Here is a 23,220-nt window from a genome sequence, read left to right on the forward strand (position 1 = left end):
GGGAGGGTATGGCAAAGTCTATAGGAGGAGAAGTTTAGGCTGCTGAAGGGGAGGTTTTAGTAAGGCTGCGGGAGGGGAAGGTTAGGTCAACACAGCACATTATGAGGGAAATTTACTTAAGGAAATTTGTAAAAAAATTGGTGTATTTGTATTTAGAAATACACTTATTTTTGACATTTAGGGGGAAGTTTACTAAGATGATTTTGTAGAAAAAAAATCGTATTTTCCTACGAAAATACGATTTTTTTTTCGGTGTATTCGCATTTTTGGCATTTACTACGCCAAAAATACAAATATTCGTATTCATACGAATGTCTACACCATCAATAGAATACAACAGGAATCACCATTCAAAAGAATGGTGGTTCCTGATTTACTAAGCTAATTAGTGTAAAACTGCCACGAATATACGGCAGGAAAATACACTTTATTTTCCTGTCGTATTTGGCAGAAGCCTGCACAGATCAGTCAGATCCGTGCAGGCTTTAGTGTAAAAAAAATATATATAAAAATAAATGAAAAAAACCAGCGTGGGGTCCCCCCCACAGCTGTAACCAGCACCAGGCTGAAAGTCGGGGCCGGTAATAAAAAAAAAAAAAAAAAAAAAAAAAAAAAAAAAATCAGGAAACCCGACAAATAGGGGTTCCCCGATTTTTAACAACCAACCCCAGTCTCCAGGTCCGGTTCCCAAAATATGGGGGACAAAATGAGTAGGGGTCCCCCGTATTTTAGGAACCAGCCAGCAGGGTAATGCCACAGTCGGGGGACACTTATCATATAAGGTCCCGTGGCCAAAGCATTAACCCCCTGACCGGTCAGCCTGGCCAGGGGCCCTGGGGGAGTGCCCCCCCCAATAAAGGGGTCCCCCCCTCCAGGACTTACCTGACCAGGCTGAAGCCTGGTGCTGTCCCCGGTGGCCCTGTGCGGTGGCCACCGGGCTGATAAAATGTAGTATAAAAAAAAAGATTAAAAATTATTGTCTTATACCATGGAACTATGAGTCCCAGCAAGCCTCCCCAGCATGCGGGGCATTAAAGGGCCCACTGGGTCTTGTAGTTCCACAGTACAAGAAATAGTTAAAAAAACACACAAGCCAGAAAAATAAAAAAGTTTATTACATACATAACACAAATACACCGATACTTACCTATCTTGAGCCCGTCGGTAGGTCCCTGGGTCCGGTCCGGTGGCTTGGTTCCGGGCTGGTCCGGGGCTCCAGGGCTGAAGAGTCCGGTGTCCAGGATCCGTTGTAATCCAAAGGGGTACTTGGGGAAGGAAATCCTACTCACCTGCTCCTCTGGCGACCATCCCGGCATCTTCTGTTCAAGTCGCGCTGCTCCCGGCTGCTGGCACCCGCTCCGCTGCGCTCGGACACTGCTGGAGAGACGCAGAGATATTCATATTTCTCCGCCTCTACTCAGAATGATTTCTATTGGCCGCCTAGCGGCCAATCAGGAGCCGACTGTGCCTGGGGCTTGTTCTTAATATACGGGGGACCCCTACTCATTTTGTCCCCCGTATTTTGGGAACCAGCCCCGGACCTGGTTGTTAAAAATCGGGGAACCCCTATTTGTCGGGTTCCCTGATTTTTAATTACCGGCCCCGGCTCTGTCAGTCTGGTGCTGGTTATGGCTGTGGGGTGGACCCCACGCTGATTTTTTTTATTTATTTATTTTTATTTCTATTATTTTTTTTTTTTTTACACTCTGCAGCCTGCACAGATCTGACTGATCCGTGCAGACTGCCTACACTAATTCATATTAGCGGCCGTATATATGGCCAGCTAATACAAATTAATACGACATTGTGTAATCTCACCCGCCGCGATGCTACCGCTTATGTACTAACACATGCGGCTGGCATCGCGGTGCGGTGATGGAGGCCCCCCGCGATACCTGTACTGTGGTGTGAGGGGGGGTCTCCGTCACCTTTCTGCCACCTCCTGCTCCCCTCACGCCGGGGACAGCTAAGCAGGCTGTCCCCGGCACCTCCTCCTCCCCACTGCAGCCGGAAGGACGTCCGGCTGCTTCACTAGGGTGAGGAGGGATTTACCTTCCGGGGTCCAGGAGGACCTTTCAGTAAGGTAAGCCAGAGGAGGGTCGGCGGGTTTGCGTCGGAGGCGGTGAAAAGAAGCCCATAGGCTTCTATATAGGCGGGTTTAGCATAAGCACTTTTAGATCGAGAGTTTAGCAGGAGTAACGGTTGAACTATTTTCAACTATGGTCATCTGCGGTAAACCTGTCCCACATGTAATGTTCACCAGGGAACTTCTGGCACAGGCTGTGGAAATAGCTTTGTGTGTGTACATTTCAGGAAAAGGGGATTTTTGCTCAATTGGGATTGCCATCCGTCCTCTTTCCTTCTTTATTAGTGGCTTCACTAAAAATATTTCTAAGCACACTTTCAAACAAACATCTGCCATTCTTCCCTCCACAGAATCCCTGAATGACTAGTTTACTTACCATCAGTCATACAGCAATACCAAACTGTATCCTCAGGACCTCAACACAGGTCACTCAGCAGGTGTACTCGTTGCTCAGTACCCATTTCGGTACTTGTGTACTTTCACGGCTCCCATCACATGCCATCGCATGCCATATGTAGTGGCATGCGATGCTCCCGTGGTTTTGTGCATTTTTGATAAAATCGCATGCGATCTGATGCGATGCGATGTCATTTTTCACAGAAATTATGGACATGAGTTGACATCATGTAAAATGCACCCCAAATGTCATTTTTCACACTGTACCACCCCCACTATCAACGCCAACCCGAAGCGTGGCGAGCGCAGCGAGCCCGTGAGGGGAGGCGGTACGCGTCCTACGACCTTTTCATACCCCCACTATCCACGTCGGCGTGGAGCCCGAAGCGTGGAGAGCGCAGCGAGGGGACGCGGATACCTTCACAGGTATCCGTGTCCGCTCGCCACGCTTCGGGCTCGCCACACTTTCTATTCTCAACTCCACGCGGACAGTGAGGGTATGAAAAGGTCGTAGGACGCATACCGCTGCGCTCGCCACGCTTCGGGTTGGCGTTGATAGTGGGGGTGGTACAGTGTGAAAAATGACATTTGGGGTGCATTTTACATGATGTCAACTCATGTCCATAATTTCTGTGAAAAATGACATCGCATCAGATCGCATGCGATGCGATTTTTCCCTGTACGATGTACATCGTGGGAGCCGTGAAAGTACACAAGTACCCACATTTCCCAGGTCACCCATCAGGTGCACAGGTGTACTCATTATTGACACATTTCCAGGTCAGACAGCAGGTGCACAGGTATACTCATTGACACCTATTCTAGGATACCCAGCAGCTGCACAGGTATACTCATTGACACCTATCCTAGGATACCCCAGCAGCTGCACAGGTTTATTCATTACTGACACATTTCCCAGGTCACCCATCAAGTGCACAGGTGTACTCATTACACATTTTAAAAGGTCCACAGGCAAAACTAATTATTTCACTGGAGATTCTGTGAGCAGACCTGTAAAATGAACGGTTGGGGTCCTGAGGGTCAAGTTTGCAAATTTATACAGTAGTGCATAAGCTGTTAGTTAGCTACTAGAATATGCAGCCCTTGGCCATCTCATGGCTATGGGGTTTACTAGGTTCTTAAGGTTGTTTTTTAAACCTTTCAATACACACTAGCTGATTTAAAGCTCATAGGGAAAGGGCAGATCAGAGATGCGGTTTAGGGCCATGGTTTGTCCAATCAGAATGCTGGAGACTTATGCTGCGATTAAAGTCAGCCTTTCACCTGTACGCGATTGAGGAAGCCATTTTATGGACAACCGATATTCCTGGTCACAAGTGCCTCAGTTATGCAGATAGTCTCCATTCTCAGAAAATGAACGTTCAGGCCACAAAACGGATGCAGTCACGATCTGCAATAACCTAGTAAGATCATATATGCGTCCATAACTGGAGGTACCATCACAGTAATGTGCTTAAATCAACAAATATACACTGAGCTTTGCTACAAAGCAAGCCTAGCAATCTGCCTGCACTTATATACAAACTGCCCCAACATAATGGCCGACTGAGGAAACATAAGCAAGGGTGGCCATCTTTAGTGAGGTATAAACTCATCAGTTATTTCATGTATATTAATCCATTCAGGTCTTTGTATCAGCTATCTTAGGAACTCTCCCCTTTCTCTATAATTAACACAGATTATCCTGTGCAAGAGTCACATGAATATTGAACAATGTTCTAGAACTGGATAACCAGGCCTGGCAAGTGACAAAACTAACCATGTGACGAGGTCATGATCAGATACTGCAAATGTTCCAATGTATTAATGAGTAATAGACGAAGCAGACACGTCGGATAGAATAAGCAAAATAAAAATTTTACTTCTCTTACAAATAGCAACTTGTCACCTAGAGATCAGAACTTATAAATCACAAATATGTTCAGATTTAGAATTTTATGGAAGGAAAAACAGAAAACCATCATAAAATACAAATAAGATATACAGTACGTCTGTAATAGAAACAGTCATCTATACGCGGAGTAATACACCATTTTCATTACAAGCTGATACAAAGCTCAGCAGAGTACCAGTTTATCACTCGCTCTAAGCACTTTATTATTGTAATAATGTATACAGGTATGTAATATGTAAAAAAAAAAAACGTTTTTAAAAATGGAGCCACTAGTTCCTTAAGAGCTACATTTTTGTACTGGTTCCGCCATTTTGTAACTCAATGAGGTCAGTGGTTCTACTATAGTGAAGGGAAATAGTTACAGCTAACAAAATGGCCACCAAAGGCAACTGGGCCCGCTTCCAAATAGGAAGACAAAAATACAGTCAAAATGAAACCAGAGTTCTCTGCCAGGTGACAGGAGTAATTTATAAGGGGTGTACAATTGAAAATAGGGACTAGAATGACCACATTATCTATTTTCCTAATAAGTGCTTGTATTTGTTGCCATCCTGGAAATTACTTTATCCAGAATACAGAAACATTAATTATTCTAACCAAGAGTACAGGGAAGACATGACACTGGTTGTCAGGTGAGGTAATACAACACATTTCACAAAGATCAACTAAAAAATGAGGGTAAATCATATTTGGCTATCTAGCTATGAAGCTACAATACACAACAGGCTTGTATAAACCCTCAGCAGGATCAGACAGAGGGGCCAGATGTATCCAGCTTCAAAAATGAGTGATAAAATGAAGAGTGATAAACAGGTGTGGATTGTATTGTCCAGTCATTAGGTCGACACAGTTGGGTCGACATGGTATTTTTTACTGTTTTTTTTTTTTTTTTGCACAAATGTCGACACAGTCGACATGGACACAGTTGGAAGTCAACCACAACCCCTCGCAATGCTTCGGCACACTATTTTATTCTCCCACCACGCCCTACTGGATGGGAGGGCATGAAATACCACCTGTCGGCACACGTCAGCTCAAAAAACAACCTAAAAAAGACCTAATGCTTGTCAACCTAATGACCACATCCCCTCAAAAACTGTGAGGTGTAACCAGGACTCAACGATCTGACCATTTTATTAGACCAACCTAAACCCAAAGAATTTTCAAAATTACTTTATTTTGTTCTATTCAAACAGGCAACTTACTGTAATCATTAAATATTAAGCAGTAAAACAATGCAGCCAAATATAAAAGAGCCATAATAGATTTACATCTAGTCATTTATTTGAAAACAATGATCGCTGAAATGGGTTTATTCGCAATTTGGTGTCCCGCGAGTCGATCGGAAGAGAAAAAAATAATGATACCTGCTGTGGTTTCAATCACATTAATATGGACTCTAAAAGACCCTTTAAATTCCTTAATAAGATACAAGGCGAAAATGCCGTAACTAATTCCATATGGTTGTCCTAATGAAAACATAATTCCTGCAGAATATTACAGTAAATCAGCGTTTTACCATGGTCATCCCAAAACGTAATTTAAGTAGTGAACATTCTAGAACTCTTTCAGAAGTCGCAGAGTTCCTCTTCCCTGCCTGGGGTGTCACACTCTGCTGTGGTGGTTCTAGCACAGGTCTGGTCTGCATATCAGTGCTAAAATACAGACCAGACTGTGTTAGAAGCGCCACAGCAGAAAGGCATACCCCAAATAGGAACTGCATGGGGTTTTGAAAGAGGTGCTAGACTAACCAGTTTAGTGTTAACTAAGGAACAGTTATAGTGGTCTCGCTGCCATCCAGGACCACAAGCCCGCACTGATGATAAGACACGCTGCATCTTATAGGATGTGTGTATCAGAAATAGGGAGAACACTAATCATATATGTGGTATAATTAACTGGAATTACCATTGATTAACGAGCTGTGTTTATTTTCAAATGTGTTTTTACAAACATCCGTATATGTCCCTATAAACAGACAAGTTCTCAGTCATGACAGAGGCAGCCCATGGAACCACAGCGCACACAGATTGCTGTGCTATCAGCAATATGGCCGATTATGTTTAGAAGCCTTTGGTTCTCTAGGACAAGGCTGCTGCGCTGTGAATGCAGTGCTAGGCTCTCACGCAGCCAGCAATAGAACAGTCTTCTCTGTCCGATATATTAGCTACAAGGATCTGTATGGGTGGGAGTGTCAGCGGCGCAGCAGATTGGGGGAACAGGCTGGGGTCGAGCACCCTGCATAAGTACTGTACAGTTAAGGCTGAAAGCAGGCCAGCCAATAATCAGGGTTTTTGACCTCTTGGGCACAGCTGTTCCGTGCCCTTGATTTACATCCCCCCCCATTCAGAACACAGAAAGAAACCATAAAACTGAAAAGTCTGTGCAGAAGAGTGTTTGGGCACATTAGTCCCGTCGCAGATTATTCAAGCGCTCCTCCAAATCTGCATCGGCGTCAGCCAGTGCGGCAGTGGGTTCTCCCTTCTTCGCTCCAGCCACACTGAGGGACCCTCCTGTAGAGGGCAGGTCTGCAAGACAAGCCAGTCATCAGAATAGCATGTTACTTTACCTCTAAGTCAGACGTGCGGCTCTCCAACTGTATGTAAATCTACAAGTCCCAGCATGCCTTGCCACAGTTTTGCTATTAGGGAGAGCTAAAATTTTGGCATGGCATACTGGGACTTGTAATATCACAACAGCTGGAGAGCTATACATATATATGCTATATGCTTACAGGGGGTCACACATGGGAAAGTACAAAAAAAAAAAAAAAAAAAGGATGTTTCTGTGTACTACAAAGGGACCGAATATATGCATCGGACAGGTCTTCAGAAAATACAATTGTTTCATTGTGTCAGTTGCGGTGGATTTAAAACCAGGTAAGCTTTTAGACTCTGGGACAAGCATTTTAGCCACAATACTCGAGTATAAGTCGACCCGAATATAAGCCGAGGCACCTAATTTTGGCACAAAAAAATGGGAAAACTTATTGACTCGAGTATAAGCCTAGGGTGGAAAATGCACAGGGTCGAGGGCAGGCATTCCCAACCACGGTCCTCAAGGCACACCAACAAATGTAGGTTTTAGTGATATCCAGGCTTCAGCACAGATGGTTTAATCAGAATCCCTCAGATACTAATTAAGTCACCTGTGTGCAAGCCTGGATATCTACAAAACCTGCACTGTTGGTGTGCCTTGAGGATCGTGGTTGGGAATGCCTGGTCTAGGGGCACACTGACACTGAGGGGAGTTTTAAGTTGTGGGACCCATGGTAGAGGGGTTAACAGTGAGGAGAAAGTGATTGATCCATAGATGGCTGCTGTCACTGAAGGAAGCAAGTCCTCCACAATGCCTTTTACCTCTCTCCAGTGCCCAGCAGAGTGTACAGGGATCCAGGCACCTGGTAAACCTTAGCAGGGTAGTCAGACCCTCAAGGTCCAGGGGCAGTAGGTGCAGCTCCGGCTGTAAAAGTCTGCGATTTTTGCCATGGAGCCCGATTCCCGGCCTGGCTCCAAAATTTAGGCCCCGGCTTACCAGTCATGGTAGGCCTCAAGCTGAAAAACTGTCCACCAGGTCTGCAATGAACAGCGCTATGCTCAGGGGACATCTGGCTATCGGATGGAGCCCAAACTGAGCAGGTACAGCGCAGTTAGAGGGGAATAGGGCTGTGGGAAGTAGCATTAGGCCTGGATCCACTTCCTCACAGTCTAAACTACAGTTACCGTATTCACCCTAGTATAAGCCGAGGAGGTGCTTTTTCAGCATGAAAAATGTGCTGAAAAAGTCGGCTTATACTCGAGTATATACGGTAAGTAAATATTATCCATTGAAGGATTAGAACACTGACTCAAATTTATGCTCCAGTATCTTGGATCATCCGTTGCTGCAGTTTGTATCAGTGGGACCAAGCAAACAGGTGACCCATGAGTGGATCGGGGAGAGGGGGGCAGACATTGACACTTCACATTAAAACCCAGAAATAAGACACTGTACATACATTAAACCTTAGCATAAAGGACAGGGAGCACAATGAAGAGGCCATAACTGCTCTCATATACAAGTGGTACAGACTTAGAAGCATTCACCAAACACACAAGAATCTTGTTGTTCCAGAATGGGACATCACATCCAGAGAAGAGAACCGGTGCTACGTAACTGGCTGGTGGATGCACATCGCCAGTAACTGAATCCCTCAAGGAATGTAAAACCTCTTTGAATCGGTCATGAAATTGGAAGATTCCCATTGCGATGCCTAAACACTGGATCAGTTTACGTTTTTGACCTCATGGCCTTTTATGTAAATGACCAATATAGGAGACAGACACACTATAGTTTTTCTACTAAGACAGTGGTTCTCAAGCTCAGTCTTCAGGACTACCAACAGTTCCCATTTTCCAGGTCACCCGGCAGGTGCACTCCTTATTCACTAATATTTTAAAAGATCACAAGTGGACCTAATTATTTCTCCTGTGATTTTGTGTGGAGAACCGTGCACTGTTGTGGGGTCCTGAGCACCGAGGTTGAGAACCTTTACTGTAGAAAGAATCACAACTAGTTTAGCCTGTAGCACAGTGCTGATCTGTAATACATTCATCTACTGTACAGCCAGGAGCTTCCTGCATCTCCCATTACTGGATTGCATCCTCTCACCATGTGACTCATATGAACTGGTCATGCAGATTAACAAAGACTGGTTTACCTAGTGTCAGGTGTCATTGGAACCTCACAGCCACTTCCCAAGAGGCTACAGTCATGTGCAATGCATGCAGTCACTCATCCACACACCCAGCTCACATATACCCATTTCACATTGCAAATGCCTGGGATGATGACACTGGATTGTCCTGGGAGCCACCAGCCATTTGCTAAGTGAAGCTCAGACAGAGCATCATCATGGGGCAGCTCTTAGAGTCTATGCTGCCATTTGCCTAGCCACCCGTTTACACTGCCTAGCCACCCGGGTAAACCCTCTTTTATCTCGGGTTATTTGTGTGGTGTGAAAGGGGTAATATTCACTCTAATATGGGAGGGAGCCACAAGAAGAGGCCTATTTCTAGTATATACTCACGGGACAGCTCGTCAGTCAAATTTAGACCCAATTCATCCAGCACCTGGGACACCACAGCATCACTAGGGGGAAGAGGTCATAGACATTAATAGAACATAGTACAGATAACTCGCTCCTTGCAGAGGCTGGCGCTAGCACAGAGATCAGGGGGAGCTCAGATGCTGACTGCAATGTCTTCTGTACGGTCTCCTTATGAACAACGTGCTCACACAGTTCTGGTATACAGCGTATCCCACAATGCTGACCAATGGATGGAAAAGATCTCACAGATACCTGTATTACAGCTATGCGGTCGATCAGTGCGTACATCGACAGTCAATAGGATACCATGCACACGGTCAAAATAAGCAAAATAGTAAATTTGGCAATGGTCCACACATGAAAAGGTTGACAATGTTTTCGGATTTTTTTTTCTCTTTTTTACTTTACTATTTACGTGGATGAAGCATGGGGAGTGCACCAAGCCATGCAAAGGGTATGTGGTACACAAACTGGGAGGCCACATGCTCAAGTGTTGAAGAAAAAAAAAAACTACTCTGAAAACTCATGACTGGAGTAAGCATTCTCAGACAAGTGCTGCTCTACCATACAAGGAAGTTATCACCATAAACGTCTTTGTTTAGACAATGAGGTACTTGTGTATTATCACGGCGCCCATCGCATCGCAGACCATAAGGCATGCGATGCGATGTTCTGCAATGTTCCGCGATGTCCCCCGATGTCATACAATTTTAAAATTGTATGGCATTGTATATGGCATACAATGCGATGCGATGATAAATTGTATAAGCACCCTTATGGGGGTTACAATGTTAAATGGACCCCCACTATGAACGTGAACCCGAAGCGTGGCAAGCGCACGCGAGGGGCGGCGGTACATGTCCTCCGACCTTTTCATACCCCCACTATCCATGTCGGCATGGAGTTGATTTTATATAGTGTGGCGAGCGCAGCGAGCCCGAAGCATAGCGAGCCCCGCGAGGGGACGCGGAATACATGTAAAGTAATACGCGTCCGCTCACAACGCTTCGGGCTCGGTGGCTCGCCACACTATATAAAATCAACTCCAAGCCGACGCGGATAGTGGTGGTATGAAAAGGTCGGCGGACGCGTACCTTCAGGTTCACGTTCATACTGGGGGTGGCGTGGGGGTGCATTAAACATTGTAAGCACCCATTAGGGTGCTTAAAAACACCCATTAGGGTGCTTATACAATTTAAAATCGTATAGCGGGCTTAAATCGCATCGCTGTGCATCGGGTGTATGGCATGCGATGAAAAATCATGTTCCGATATGCGCCGTGATAATACACAAGTACCGACAATGATAAACCTTAAGTATAAACTGTTATTTAACCTATAGGACTATGAAATAATAGGAATTTGGTACTCACCGATAATTCCCTTTCTCCGAATCCGAAGGGGACACTGAAGTACTACGCTGGGGGATAGTGTGGTGTTATGGAGGAGTTGGCACTTTAAGAACTTGAAGTGTGGTGTGGCTCCTCCCCCTCTATCCCCCCCTCAGACTCCAGTCTTAGTTACTGTGCCCGAGAGGAGAAAAGAGACCAGGAAACCTCTGACAGAGAGAGAGAGAGAATGAAAACAAGACACCGAAACAAAAATAAGTCAAAAGAACTTACATACAGACCATCGCATGCAACACAACCTGGCCACATGCGACCTGTAAAAACCCCTCCCTTACCAGAAGACCAGTGCCGGGAGGGCGCTCAGTGTCCCCTTCGGATTCGGAGAAAGGGAATTATCGGTGAGTACCAAATTCCTATTTTCTCCTTCATCCTCTGGGGACACTGAAGTACTACGCTGGGGACGTCCCAAAGCCATCCCCACGGGCGGGAAGGCGCTGGGCATCCTGAAGCACCGCGCGGCCAAACCTAGTAGAGGATGCCGCGAAGGTGTCAAACCTATAAAACTTAATAAAGGTATTGGGCCCAGACCAAGTGGCTGCCCTACATACCTGAGAAAGAGACACCCCCCTGGCCGCCGCCCAAGAAGGTCCCACCGAACGGGTGGAATGAGCCGAAACTCTAGTAGGCGGAGGCCGGGAGGCCTGAACATAAGCTTGTTTAATGGTTAGACAAATCCACCTGGCCAAAGTTTGCTTGGTAGCCGGCCAACCACGTTTTGCGGAACAGTATAGGACAAACAGAGAATCCGACTTCCTGAGATCCTTGGTTCTGTCCACATAAACCTGCAAAGTTCTGACCACATCCAGTGAAGCGAACTCTCCTGTCAAGGCCGGAACCACGATTGGCTGATTAAGATGGTAAGCCGTCCCCACCTTTGGCAAGTAATCCAATCTAGTCCGGAGTTCCGCCCTATCTGAGTGGAACACCAAATACGGAGAACGACATGAGAGAGCACTGAGGTCAGACACTCGTCTAGCCGATGCCAAAGCCAGTAAGATCACCGTCTTCCAGGTAAGTAAACGTAAATCAATAGATTCTAAAGGCTCAAACACCTCCGACTTGAGATAGTCCAGCACCAAAGGAAGATCCCAAGGTTCTTCCGGAGGTCTTACCGGAGGCTGCAGCCTTAGAACCCCATTCAAAAATGTTTGTCTTTCCGGCATCAAGGCTAATCGCCTATGAAAGAAAACCGACAAGGCGGACACCTGGACCTTAAGGGACCCTAAACGAAGGCCCGCCTCAAACCCTGATTGCAGAAACCTCAACAATCGGGACAAAGAAAAAACAGCTGTAGGGCACTTGTGTCGTTCACACCACGACACATAAGCCTTCCAAATCCTGTAATAATGCCGGGAAGTAACCTCCTTCCTGGCTCTCATCATTGTGGGAATGACCTCTTTAGGTACCCCACGCCTACTCAGCAGCTCGGCCTCAACAGCCACGCCGTCAAACGCAGCTGCCTTAATTCTTGGTAGACGAATGGTCCCTGTTGCAATAGATCCTCTCTTTGAGGCAGTAGCCAGGGTTGATCTATCAGGAGCCCCTGAAGATCGGCAAACCAAGGCCGACGAGGCCAATTTGGAGCTATGAAAATCACCGTTGCCTTCTCGCGCTTGATCCGTTTGAGTACTAACTGAATCAAGGGTAACGGAGGGAACACATAGATTAGATGGTAATTCCACTCTGCGGTCAGAGCATCCGTCGCCACTGCCTCCGGATCTCGTGACCTGGAACAATACTGAGCCACCTTGCAATTCCGTTTGGATGCCATCATGTCTATCTGAGGTAACCCCCAACGATTGACAATCTGGCCAAACACCTCCGGATGCAGTGCCCACTCCCCTGGGTGCACATCCTGGCGACTTAAGTAGTCCGCTTCCCAATTGTCCACCCCTGGAATGAACACCGCCGAGAAGGCCAGAGAATTCCTCTCCGCCCATTGAAGGATCGGGCGTACCTCCTGCATAGCTGCCCGACTGCGCGTTCCACCCTGTCTGTTGATATATGCCACAGCCGTGGCATTGTCCGACTGAATTCGGATCGGCTTCCCTCTGATGAACAGGTCCGCCTTGAGAAGAGCCAGACGGATAGCCCGAATCTCCAGAATATTTATCGGCAGCCTTGATTCCTGCGGAGACCAACGGCCCTGAAAGTGACGTCCCATCACAACCGCCCCCCAGCCCCTCAGGCTGGCATCCGTCGTGATGATAGTCCACTCCCAGACTCCGAACCGACGCCCCTCCAACAGATTGGCCGTGTGAAGCCACCAGTAAAGGGACAGCCGACTGCAGGGTGAAAGAATTACCGTCCTGTGCATGTGGACATGCGAACCCGACCACTGTCTCAACAGATCGAGTTGAAAAGTCCTGGAGTGGAAACGGCCGAAAGGCAGAGCCTCGAAGGAGGCGACCATCTTGCCAAGCAACCGAATGCAAAGGTGCACCGACACCCTCCGAGGACGAAGCACCTGCTTCACCAAGTCCTGAATTGAGGCAATTTTCTCCAAGGGAAGGAAGACCCGCTGTACTTCTGTGTCCAGAATCAGTCCAAGAAACAAAATCCTTTGGGAAGGTACCATCTGGGATTTGCCATAGTTTAGAATCCAGCCATGCCGAATCAAGGTCTGACAAGTCACGTGAAGAGCCTGTTCCAGCTGACTCCTGGATCCGGCTTTTATCAACAAATCGTCCAGATACGGAACAATCTTGACTCCTAGTGTGTGGAGAAAGGCAACCATGACTGCCATTACCTTGGTGAAAAGGCGAGGCGCCGATGACAGGCCAAAGGGCAGAGCCCGAAATTGAAAATGTTGGTCCTTGATTGCGAACTGAAGGAACCTCTGGTGTAAGTCGTAAATGGGAATATGTAGATAGGCATCCTTGACGTCCAAGGATGCCAAATATTCCCCCGGTTCCAGACCTGCCACCACCGAGCGAAGCGACTCCATTTTGAATCTGTGGTACATAATGTACTCGTTCAGCTTCTTTAAATTTAAGATCGGCCTTACCGACCCGTCTGGTTTTGGAACCAGGAAAAGAGGAGAATAAAACCCCTCTTTGCGTTGATCGGTTGGGACATGCATTACCACGCCGGCTGATAACAACCGCTGAACTGCTTGGAGTAGTAACTGGGAGTCTTTTTCCGCATGCGGAAGACCCATCGTAAAAAACTGTTGAGGAGGAGAACCGGCAAACTCTAGTTTGTATCCCCGAGACACGACTGAGAGAACCCACTTGTCCTTGCAGGATTCTTCCCAGACCTGCCGGAAATCCAGAAGCCGCGCTCCTACTCTGGGATCCCCCAGGTAGGAGGGGAGGGCGTCATGCCGCGGGCTTTTCTGGCTGCTTGGCGTCTGCACGCCGGGAGCCAGGGTTCGCGGCGGAGGTGGCGGCACCAAAGCCTCTACCTCTACCACGGCCCGAGGTAAAGGAACCTCTGGACTTACCTCTAAATTTCGGGGCCCCTCGAAAGGAGCGAAAAGCCGGACCCTGGTAAGGTTTTTTCGGAGGAGGCGCTGAGGAAGGGAGGAAGGTAGATTTACCCCCTGTCGCCTGAGCAATTAATCTATCCAGCTCTGGGCCAAAAAGAACATCCCCCGTAAAGGGAAGAGCTTCCACTGCTTTTTTTATATCCGCCTCCGCCTGCCAAGACTTAAGCCACAAAGACCGTCTGGCTGTAATAGACAGAGCCGAGATCCTTGCCACCAGTGAAGCCGAATCCCTGGCCGCCTCTCCAATATATGCCGCGGATTCCCGCATTTGATCAGCCAACTGAGCTAACTCCTCAGGAGGCCTCTGCTCCTCCAAGCCCCTGGACAAATCCTCTGCCCATTTCTCCATGGCCCTGCTGACCCAGGAGATAACAAAAATAGGACGCAAAGAGACCCCAGCCGTAGAAAAGATGTGCTTAAGCCCCGCCTCCAAACGCCTATCTGGCGCCTCCTTCAGGGCCACCGCTCCCGGAATGGGAAGCGCTGCCTTCTTTGAAAGCTTAGAGACGGAAGCGTCCGCTAACGGCGGGTTCTCCCATTTCGCCCTGGCTTCCGGGGCAAAAGGGTAAGACGCCTTAAAGCGCCTGGATAACTGAAACTTTTTCTCAGGCACTTTCCAAATGTCCAACAGAGGCTTCTCCAACTCTATGGACTCAGGAAAAGTTACCGCAGCTTTAACAGGACGGCCAAAAATAGAAACCGGAGCAGGAGGTTCTTGCTCAGCAACATTAAGAGTCACCTTAATAGCCTGAATCAAGGCCTCTAAACCTTGAGCCTCATCCTGAACACCCTGCTCTTCATCCACAGGTGCAAAGGTATCATCCAACACCTGACACTCCCCCTCCTCTAGAGGGTTAACTTCCTCCTCATCAGAGGTATCAATCCTTAAAACCAAAGGAGCACCCCTTTTTTTAGGTGGAGCGCTGGACTGTGTAGGCATAACGGTGGATTGTACCAGCGAATCCACTGACCTAATCAACTCTCTGGCCCATGAAGGCTCAGCAGAAGACATAGTAGACAGATGAGAATGTAAAATCTCCCTGTCCCTACGAGATGCTGCCAGCTCAGAAGCTAAGGTAGCTAACACACTTGTAACCCCTTCAGCATTAAGGAGAGCAGCTTGCTGTTGAACAGCCCCTCCTTTATAGCAATCCTTACACAGTGACACACCTTTCACATGTTGTGTAAATTGCTGATTACACTGAGTGCAGGTGAACAGCTTCTGAGAAGCCTTAGAGCCAGAAGCTTTTGTTGCCATAATGCAATCCAATACAAACACTTCCTTCACTCAGCACACTCTAACACAGCCACACAGATAGCAGTGTAAACCCAGCAGTGTAAAAGAAGGAAATACAATAGGGGGAGAGGAGCTCACCTTCCCCGAATTAGCCCACCTGAATACTCCAAGCGGGGACTCCTAAAAAGGAGAACCCCTTCACTCACCCAGCGCAGTGACACAGTCTGTCCAGTCTGGGATGAAAAACGCTTTGCTGTCCTGAAGCAGAAGGGCTCTGAAGAGGCACAACAAACAGAGGAAGGCAGCGTGGGCTTTAGGAAGGCAGCGTTTGCTGCACTGAGGATTTTTAACCTGGAGGAGACGCCCATGACACGCCTCCTCCTTCCTCCGTCCCAGCGCGCGCTGAGGACAGCGGCTCTGAGACACAGTCTGCCCCTCAGCTGGACCAGCGCGTGACTCTGATCCAGCAGTCACCCGGCGCCCAGCGCCCCAGTCCTGATCTCTCCGGCGGGTGACTAGCCAACGGAGCAGTAACACAAGCCGCGAGCGGCTGTGGCTGCTTCCCCACACCTAGAGTGCAGGCGGCTGAGGTCAGCAGCGTGCACCGCACGCAGTGCCGCTCTGACCTCCCAGAGAGCTTTATACCCACTGCAGGCAGCCAGTCTAACACTCAGGCTGCCTGCACACTTCTATATAAAACAAAAAACGGACAACCAGAGACCCCTGCGGGAGCCTCTTGCCCAGGGATCCTACTCCTCCGGGCACTAAACTAAGACTGGAGTCTGAGGGGGGGATAGAGGGGGAGGAGCCACACCACACTTCAAGTTCTTAAAGTGCCAACTCCTCCATAACACCACACTATCCCCCAGCGTAGTACTTCAGTGTCCCCAGAGGATGAAGGAGAAAATATGTGATTAAAAAAGAAAATATGCTAATATACATACGTCTCCTCTTCATCATCTTCATCACCCATAGCATCATCGATGGCATCATTCATCATCTCTTCCTTCATATCCATTATTTCAGACTGTTTCTCAAACTCCATCATTATTTTTTGAATCTGGGGCAGTTTTAGCTGCAAGGAGCAAAAGGATAAGTGTGTGTTTAGATCAGGAAAGTGATCCCATCACATACAATACAGGACTGTTATGGCAAGCCTAGTTATAGGGGATGGATCCTAATATACCACCACTGCACAAAAGTGGAAGTAAGGAAGAAGCGAGTAACTGCAGTAAGCCTTTCATTGTCTATACCACCAGGATTCCCTGACACAAAATACCTCAAAATCATGCAGCCCAATGTAAACAGGCCCCTTACCTGTCTGTTCATTGTTGCCATGGCTTTGGTTACCCCTTTCATAGCCTGTGCCATAGTATTATTAGACTTCAGTGTTTGGATCTTCAGGGACACAGCCTGGATGTTTGCACGCATCAGTATGAACTTCTTAACGTAGCGGCGGGTACGTACCAAATCCTTAGCCATGATTTTAACCGCATCCTGATACAGGACAAGAAATGTGTCATTAGAAACAAACAGAGATATATGTGGGCAACATGCAAATTTAATGAAATGACAAATAAAAAGATTTCTCTTGAGCAAAAGGATATATACACAATAATGCATAGTAATGTAACTGCACTCAGTATTATACCTATACCCCCACCCCCCCCCCCCACACCCCCAATACATATGCTGATGTATTTAGCAACCATTAAGTTAAAAATACTTCTACTGTAATCCACAGCAAACAGATACCTTCAGCCCACATTTCGTATCCCCGCTATGAGTGCCGTGATTTCTCTGTATCTGACACCTAAATCCTCACCATTTGACCCTGTTTTGCCATTTTCTTGATGTCGGAGATAATTTTTTTCTCCTGCTGTTCAAGTTTCTGCCTCTCTCGATCAAGCTCCCGCATGGCGCGAGTGAGAGCGCGCTGGTTCTGACGCAGCATCTCCTCCGGGGTCTTCCGGCGTCCAAATAGAAAATCCATATTTGCTGATTAGATCTGGGAATATAATAGACAGGTTGTGAGAAGTTTTTACTGCAGATGCCAGAATTTTCTGACACTAACAGCGAAAAGATAAAAAGGTGAATATGTGTGCTTTTATAATTATATATGCCAGCGCTGTATTAACAGTGGGACAGCTGGGGTAGTCACCCAGGGGTCCTCAAACACTTGGGGCTGTGGCATAGTTACATCACCAGCATGGACATGGAGTTTTTGTGGGGTAGAATGTGAACTGGGGGCACTAAAGTGTGTATATAATATAACACAAGTTTAATGCTCTAGACCAGGGGTGGCCAACCGGTCAGAGGTAAAGAGCCGAAAAATATCAGTCGTCAAGCCAAAGAGCCAACATCAAAAAGGGGCGTGATCGGGGGAGTGGTCAGGGGCGTGGTCATATGACACAAGGAGAGTGGCCACATGACAAATCTTTATGCCCCCAGTGCCAGATATGCCCACCACAGTGCCAAACATCACATGCCCCCCACAGTGCCAAACATCACATGCCCCCCACAGTGCCAAACATCACATGCCCCCCACAGTGCCAAACATCACATGCCCCCCACAGTGCCAAACATCACATGCCCCCCACAGTGCCAAACATCACATGCCCCCCACAGTGCCAAACATCACATGCCCCCCACAGTGCCAAACATCATATGCCCCCCACAGTGCCAAACATCACATGCTCCTCAAAGTGCCAATCATCATATGCCCCCCACAGTGCCAAACATCACATGCCCCTCAAAGTGCCAAACGTCATATGACCCCACAGTTAGGAAGCTGGGCCCTCCAGCACAGGTGTTGCCCACAGTGCAACACCTATGCTGGAGGGCCCAGCTTCATAACTAAAGGGCCCACCTAGAGGGCCAGGAGGGCCCAACAAACAAATGAGCCACGGGCCAAGAGGGCCCGACTAATGCGCACACAGGCCAGAAGGGCCTGAATTTGCCCACGGGCCTAGTGCCCGACACCCGGTGGTCTAGGGTGGATGGAGGGTAGGAGGCCAAAGGCCCCTACCTGGTGTTGGGAGAGGCCGCTGGGGGAAGCTTCGTCAGCTCTTTTGCTTCCCACCCCCGCTGGCCTCTCCGGGAGCCATCTTCTTTTTTCTTGCAGAAGGCGCCGGAGATCTTCTGTCTTGATCCCGGCGTCTTCTGCGGCGCCGGAACTCTTCTCCCCGCCGCCGTCTTCTGCGCCATCCTCCGGCGGCTTCTCACGTCTTCAGGAGCGCTCCTGCGCTCCGCCGGCGTGTAGAAGACTTTTCGCCCTCCCGCTGGCGTCTGATGTCAGACGCCGGGGGCAGGGTGGAAACGGCGCGGCGAGCGCTGATTGGCTCGCCGCGGTCGTTTCCTAATGGCCGCCAATGCGGCGTTTTGAATTTGGCAGCTGAATTGGCGCCAAATTCAAAACCCCGCTTTGCAGACGGGAGGCTGGAGCCGCAAGTTACAGCGCGGCGAGCCGCATGCGGCTCGCGAGCCGCGGGTTGGCCACCGCTGCTCTAGACTCCCACAGACCATAACCCTTTGAGTGCCAACATTGCTGTGAGAGATGTGCAAAATACCCAACAGCATATCGATCTGAAGTCAATTAATTTGAATATTTTGCACATCTCACAGCAACGTTGGTACTCAAAGGGTTAACCCAGCCTTAGTTCTGGCATAACATACATCTACAGTCTCCCAACACATCTGTTGTTATTTCCTCATCACATACAGCCTGACGATGGAAATAAACACACCTAACAATCATGCAACAATAACACCACCATGCCATAATCCACAACCAAAAATGTGTAACATTACAGAAGTAAAAAGGGGCACATGGAGGCCCAGGACACATACAGATAAGGATGGCAAGAGCTCCCCAAACTAAGACCGCAACTGAAAAGGGGGTAGGTGGTGAAATGCCCAGGTGCTAGATGTGATAGCCATACACGAGCATGATAAATAAATAAATAAAATAAAAAATATAATAATAAATAAAAAAAGTAATTATGAAGTATATCTATGTAATACAGCCAAGTACTAATGAGACAGATTTATATATTTGCCATACTGTCCCTTTAAACCGGGACACTTATGGAGTATTCAGGTTCTGTGGCTGATTAAAACCAGCTGAAATGTGGGCTTGGTGTCTGCCAGCCACAGAACCTGTGTGTAATTAATAAGTCTCCCTGTTAAAAGGGATAGATAGATAGATAGATAGATAGATAGATAGATAGATAGATAGATAGATAGCTGTGTATGCGTTGTATGGGTAAAAACCGGACCAGGACAAAACCCCCGGACCGCCGGATCAGACATCAAACTCGGCATTTTGGAGCTTGTAGCGTCCGGTCCGGGGGCTGTCCTGTCCGGGGGTGTCCTGTCTGGGGGTTCTGCCTGTGACACCTGTCACAAGGTAGAGGAGGAGGGGTAGAATAAAGTCTCCCTGTATGGTCCAGGCATGTAGCAAAAACCGGAAAGTCCGGACCACAGGGGGAGGCTGTAATCTTCCCTTCCCCATGTCCCTGATGATAGCTATCACAGGGACCCCCCCCCCCCCCCCCCGGACAAGACACCCCCCGAACAGGACACCCCCCGAACCGGACCCTATAAGCTCCGGACTGCAGATTTTGATGTCCTGTCCGGCGGTCCGGAGTCTAGTCCGGTCCGGTTTTTACATAGTCCCGTGTATGCGTGTGTGTATATGTATGTGTATACAAATAAAGTCAAACACACACACGCATACTATATAAAACTTCTCTCCCCAGCAGGGACTGCCAGCACCACAGATAGCCGCTGTAGGACAGTGTGGGCCCCTGTGTGTGGGAATCTGAAGTGGGCCCCTGCCCTGCACTGAGCACTCACCTGGGCCCGGGACGATAGTACTGTGGCTGCTTTTCTCCTTTTTCTCTCTCTCTCGCTCTCTTCCTGGTTTGGCCAGTTAGTGACGTCACTGGTCACGAGAGGACGTGGGAGCGCCGCTACGTCACTCTCCTACAGAGCTGCGGGCGCTAGGGGTACACGCTGCAGGAAATGGTCTCCGGGAATATGGCCACCACCAGCCGGCCACACAGTTTTGTCTCTAGTGCGGACGCTGGTGGCATTACTATTATCATTCTGGACTCTACTCAGTCCTGTCACTGTGTGCGTTATACTTGCGGCAAACGCAAGTTGCAGACTAGGGCGCCGTCCTTGAACATGCCTATGATTTCCTATACTGTACCTGGTACGTAATAAAGACACACTAACATCATTGATTAAGTCTTTCCCATGTGCTTACCAAATGGGTCTACACAGCAATACAGTGCTGTATACATTTATTTAGAAAGTCTTGTTCACTAAACTTGCCCTTGGCATTTGTATGGAGTTTGTATATTCTTCCTGTGCTTGCATGGATTGCATTAGAGCACTCCGGATTCCTCGCACAGTACATAAAACAAAAAAACATAGTTGTAGGTTATGTCAATTGGCTCCTGAAAAAAAATGAATGGGTGGACTAGATGGGCCAAGTGGTACCTGATGTCATATTCTGTGTATTTACCAGTTTCTGCCTCTTTATCTCCTATCTCTGTCCCAATGTTTTACCCTCTGCATCAATATCTCACCCACTGCTTCTCTCCAAGGCTGGTATCACAAGTACACTAGTTAAAAGACTGTAAAAATGACAGGTTCAGCAATGTACTTTCACTTTGAGCTTTGACCGTTTTTACCGTCACAGCCTACAAATTCTCCACCCCACCCTAAAGCCCTGTACACACGGGGCGATATATCGCTCGGTGTCCCATTTGCATCAGCAACCAGAGATGGTCGCTGATGAAAAAGAAACTGCCGGGGAAGCCCGGCAGTGGAAATCAGCTGGTTGCAGGAGCTTGCTGCGACCAGCGATCACTACGGGCAGAAAACGGGAGCGTGCACCCGGCGATTTATCGCCGGTGCACACTCCCATTGCTGGCAATATGGTCGCTCATCAACCATATTTTCAGCGATATTTGCTATAATCGCCCCCGTGTGTACGCACCATTAGTCCCTATCTGCTCCTACCTCCAATCCCTGTCTTCACAGCTCCCGTTCTTCCTATCCAGCAAGTTTGAAACCGATCATACCCCTTTCACACTGGAAAGAGCTTGCAAGCTGGGTCCAAAATCCTGGCTGCGACTCGACTTGCAAGCACTTTCACACTAACCGCCCGACCTGCCATAAAGCCAGGTGGGTGACTTAATAGGGAGGTGGGAAGTTTACTATGCAGTGAACACATACCTCCCAACATGACCCTCTCCAGGAGGGACACATTGTATGATTGCCATCACCTGTTTCACACAGGTTAATTGATTAGAAAGGCACTTCAACATAGGTAATGGCAATCATTAATTAAGGGAGAAGTCCAGAAACAGAGCAATGTGTCCCTCCTGGAGAGGTTCATGTTGGGAGGTATGGTGAACAGACCCTGGGTCTCGTTGACCCTGGATACTCGTTCACACTGCCCCGAGACCTGTGACCATCCCAGGTCCAACCCTGGTCAAGACCCGGGATGAAATCCCTGAACGTTGGACCCAGGACAATCTTCCACAATCCTTTTATATTGACCAGTTTCCCAGGTTGTTGCACGTTCACGTTCAATAACCTGAGAAATATTTTTCAGTGTGAAAGGGGTGTCCGTGTCCTTGCAAAAATTGCAAAGGAGTAATTTGGTCCATTGAGTGGCCCCTAGTGGTCACTGCCAGTACTTCACCTCGGAGGTGAGTGCAGTAATATATATATATATATATATATATATATATACAAACACAGGGGGCCCAGCACTCACTACAACAAACTAACTCACCTTAACATGTTTGTTGTAGTGAGTGCTGGGCCCCCTGTGTTTGTATTTACTAGAGTGTGTGGTCACAGGCCACCGCACCCCACCCTGGGATGTGGGTGCAGTTTGCACCCCATTCCTAGGAATGGCGAGTGTGTTGGTACTTCTGTATCTATATATATATATATATATATATATATATATATATAAACAATGAAGGAGAGCGTCACTCCGGGGCTTGTGGATAACAAGAGTTTTAATTCAGCGTCATATCAACGCGTTTCGGGTATAACCCGTCGTCAGGACATTAACAAATGAAATGAAAACAGTGCATTAAATACATACCAGCATGTGGGTGTTCCCCCTCCGTCCGGCGGTCCTCAATTCCGGTCATCGCTCTAACTTCCGGATTGTGGCCCAGAAGTGACGCTACTCCGGCGGTGGAACGCATACCAGCGGCCGGGGGGACACTGTAATACAAACATATCAAACTTTATTAGTGCTTAACAGTGTCATACAGCGCTTATCTCTATAGCTGTGGAAGACAGCACTGACACTGTACAATGTACGTGTGTATAACTTAAAACAAGATAAGAGAACCGTGTGTTAGCATAGATTTCTAAACCAGCTTAGCTTATGGTCATTGGTGAACTTATTCGTTTTAAAACTCAGTGAACATATAAGCCTCTGTGCAATACCTCGCTATACTAGTGAGAAAGAATATGCACAGTAGGAAAATGGTGTTTTTCTATGAATGACCAAAATACTACTAAACTAGACTGTTAAAGAGTGAATATAATATAGAATAA

At 47.7% G+C, this 23,220-nt stretch overlaps 1 protein-coding gene across 2 annotated transcripts; it reads right to left on the bottom strand.

Moving 5' to 3' along the window:
- Positions 1-4,339: 4,339 nt before the first annotated feature.
- Positions 4,340-20,636, bottom strand: CHMP2A (charged multivesicular body protein 2A). Of its 2 annotated transcripts, none has more exons than XM_083162902.1 (6): positions 20,479-20,636; positions 17,447-17,629; positions 16,939-17,118; positions 16,566-16,696; positions 9,466-9,527; positions 4,340-6,925 (listed from the first exon to the last, which is right to left on the bottom strand). In XM_083162902.1, exons 2-6 carry the CDS (start codon positions 17,612-17,614, stop codon positions 6,804-6,806), a joined length of 663 nt encoding a protein of 220 aa, XP_083019028.1. In that variant the 5' UTR covers positions 17,615-17,629; positions 20,479-20,636; the 3' UTR covers positions 4,340-6,803. The 2 variants fall into 2 exon arrangements, with proteins under 2 accessions (XP_083019028.1, XP_083019029.1); XM_083162903.1 differs by lacking the exon at positions 20,479-20,636 and adding an exon at positions 20,360-20,455.
- Between the last annotated feature and the right edge of the window lie 2,584 nt (positions 20,637-23,220).

This window comes from Crinia signifera, chromosome 19 (genome assembly GCF_055691185.1).
Source record: "Crinia signifera chromosome 19, ASM5569118v1, whole genome shotgun sequence".
Taxonomy (NCBI): domain Eukaryota; kingdom Metazoa; phylum Chordata; class Amphibia; order Anura; family Myobatrachidae; genus Crinia; species Crinia signifera.

Bases quoted from the DNA above. Each gene is read 5' to 3' on its own strand.
- CHMP2A (XM_083162902.1), bottom strand. From the start codon at position 17,614: ATGGATTTTCTATTTGGACGCCGGAAGACCCCGGAGGAGATGCTGCGT. The intron at 17,119-17,446 runs GTGAGGATTTAG...GTCCTGTATCAG, and splicing joins TGGCAAAACAGGGTCAAATG to GATGCGGTTAAAATCATGGC. The intron at 9,528-16,565 runs GTATGTATATTA...TCTTCCCCCTAG, and splicing joins GAAGATGATGAAGAGGAGAC to TGATGCTGTGGTGTCCCAGG.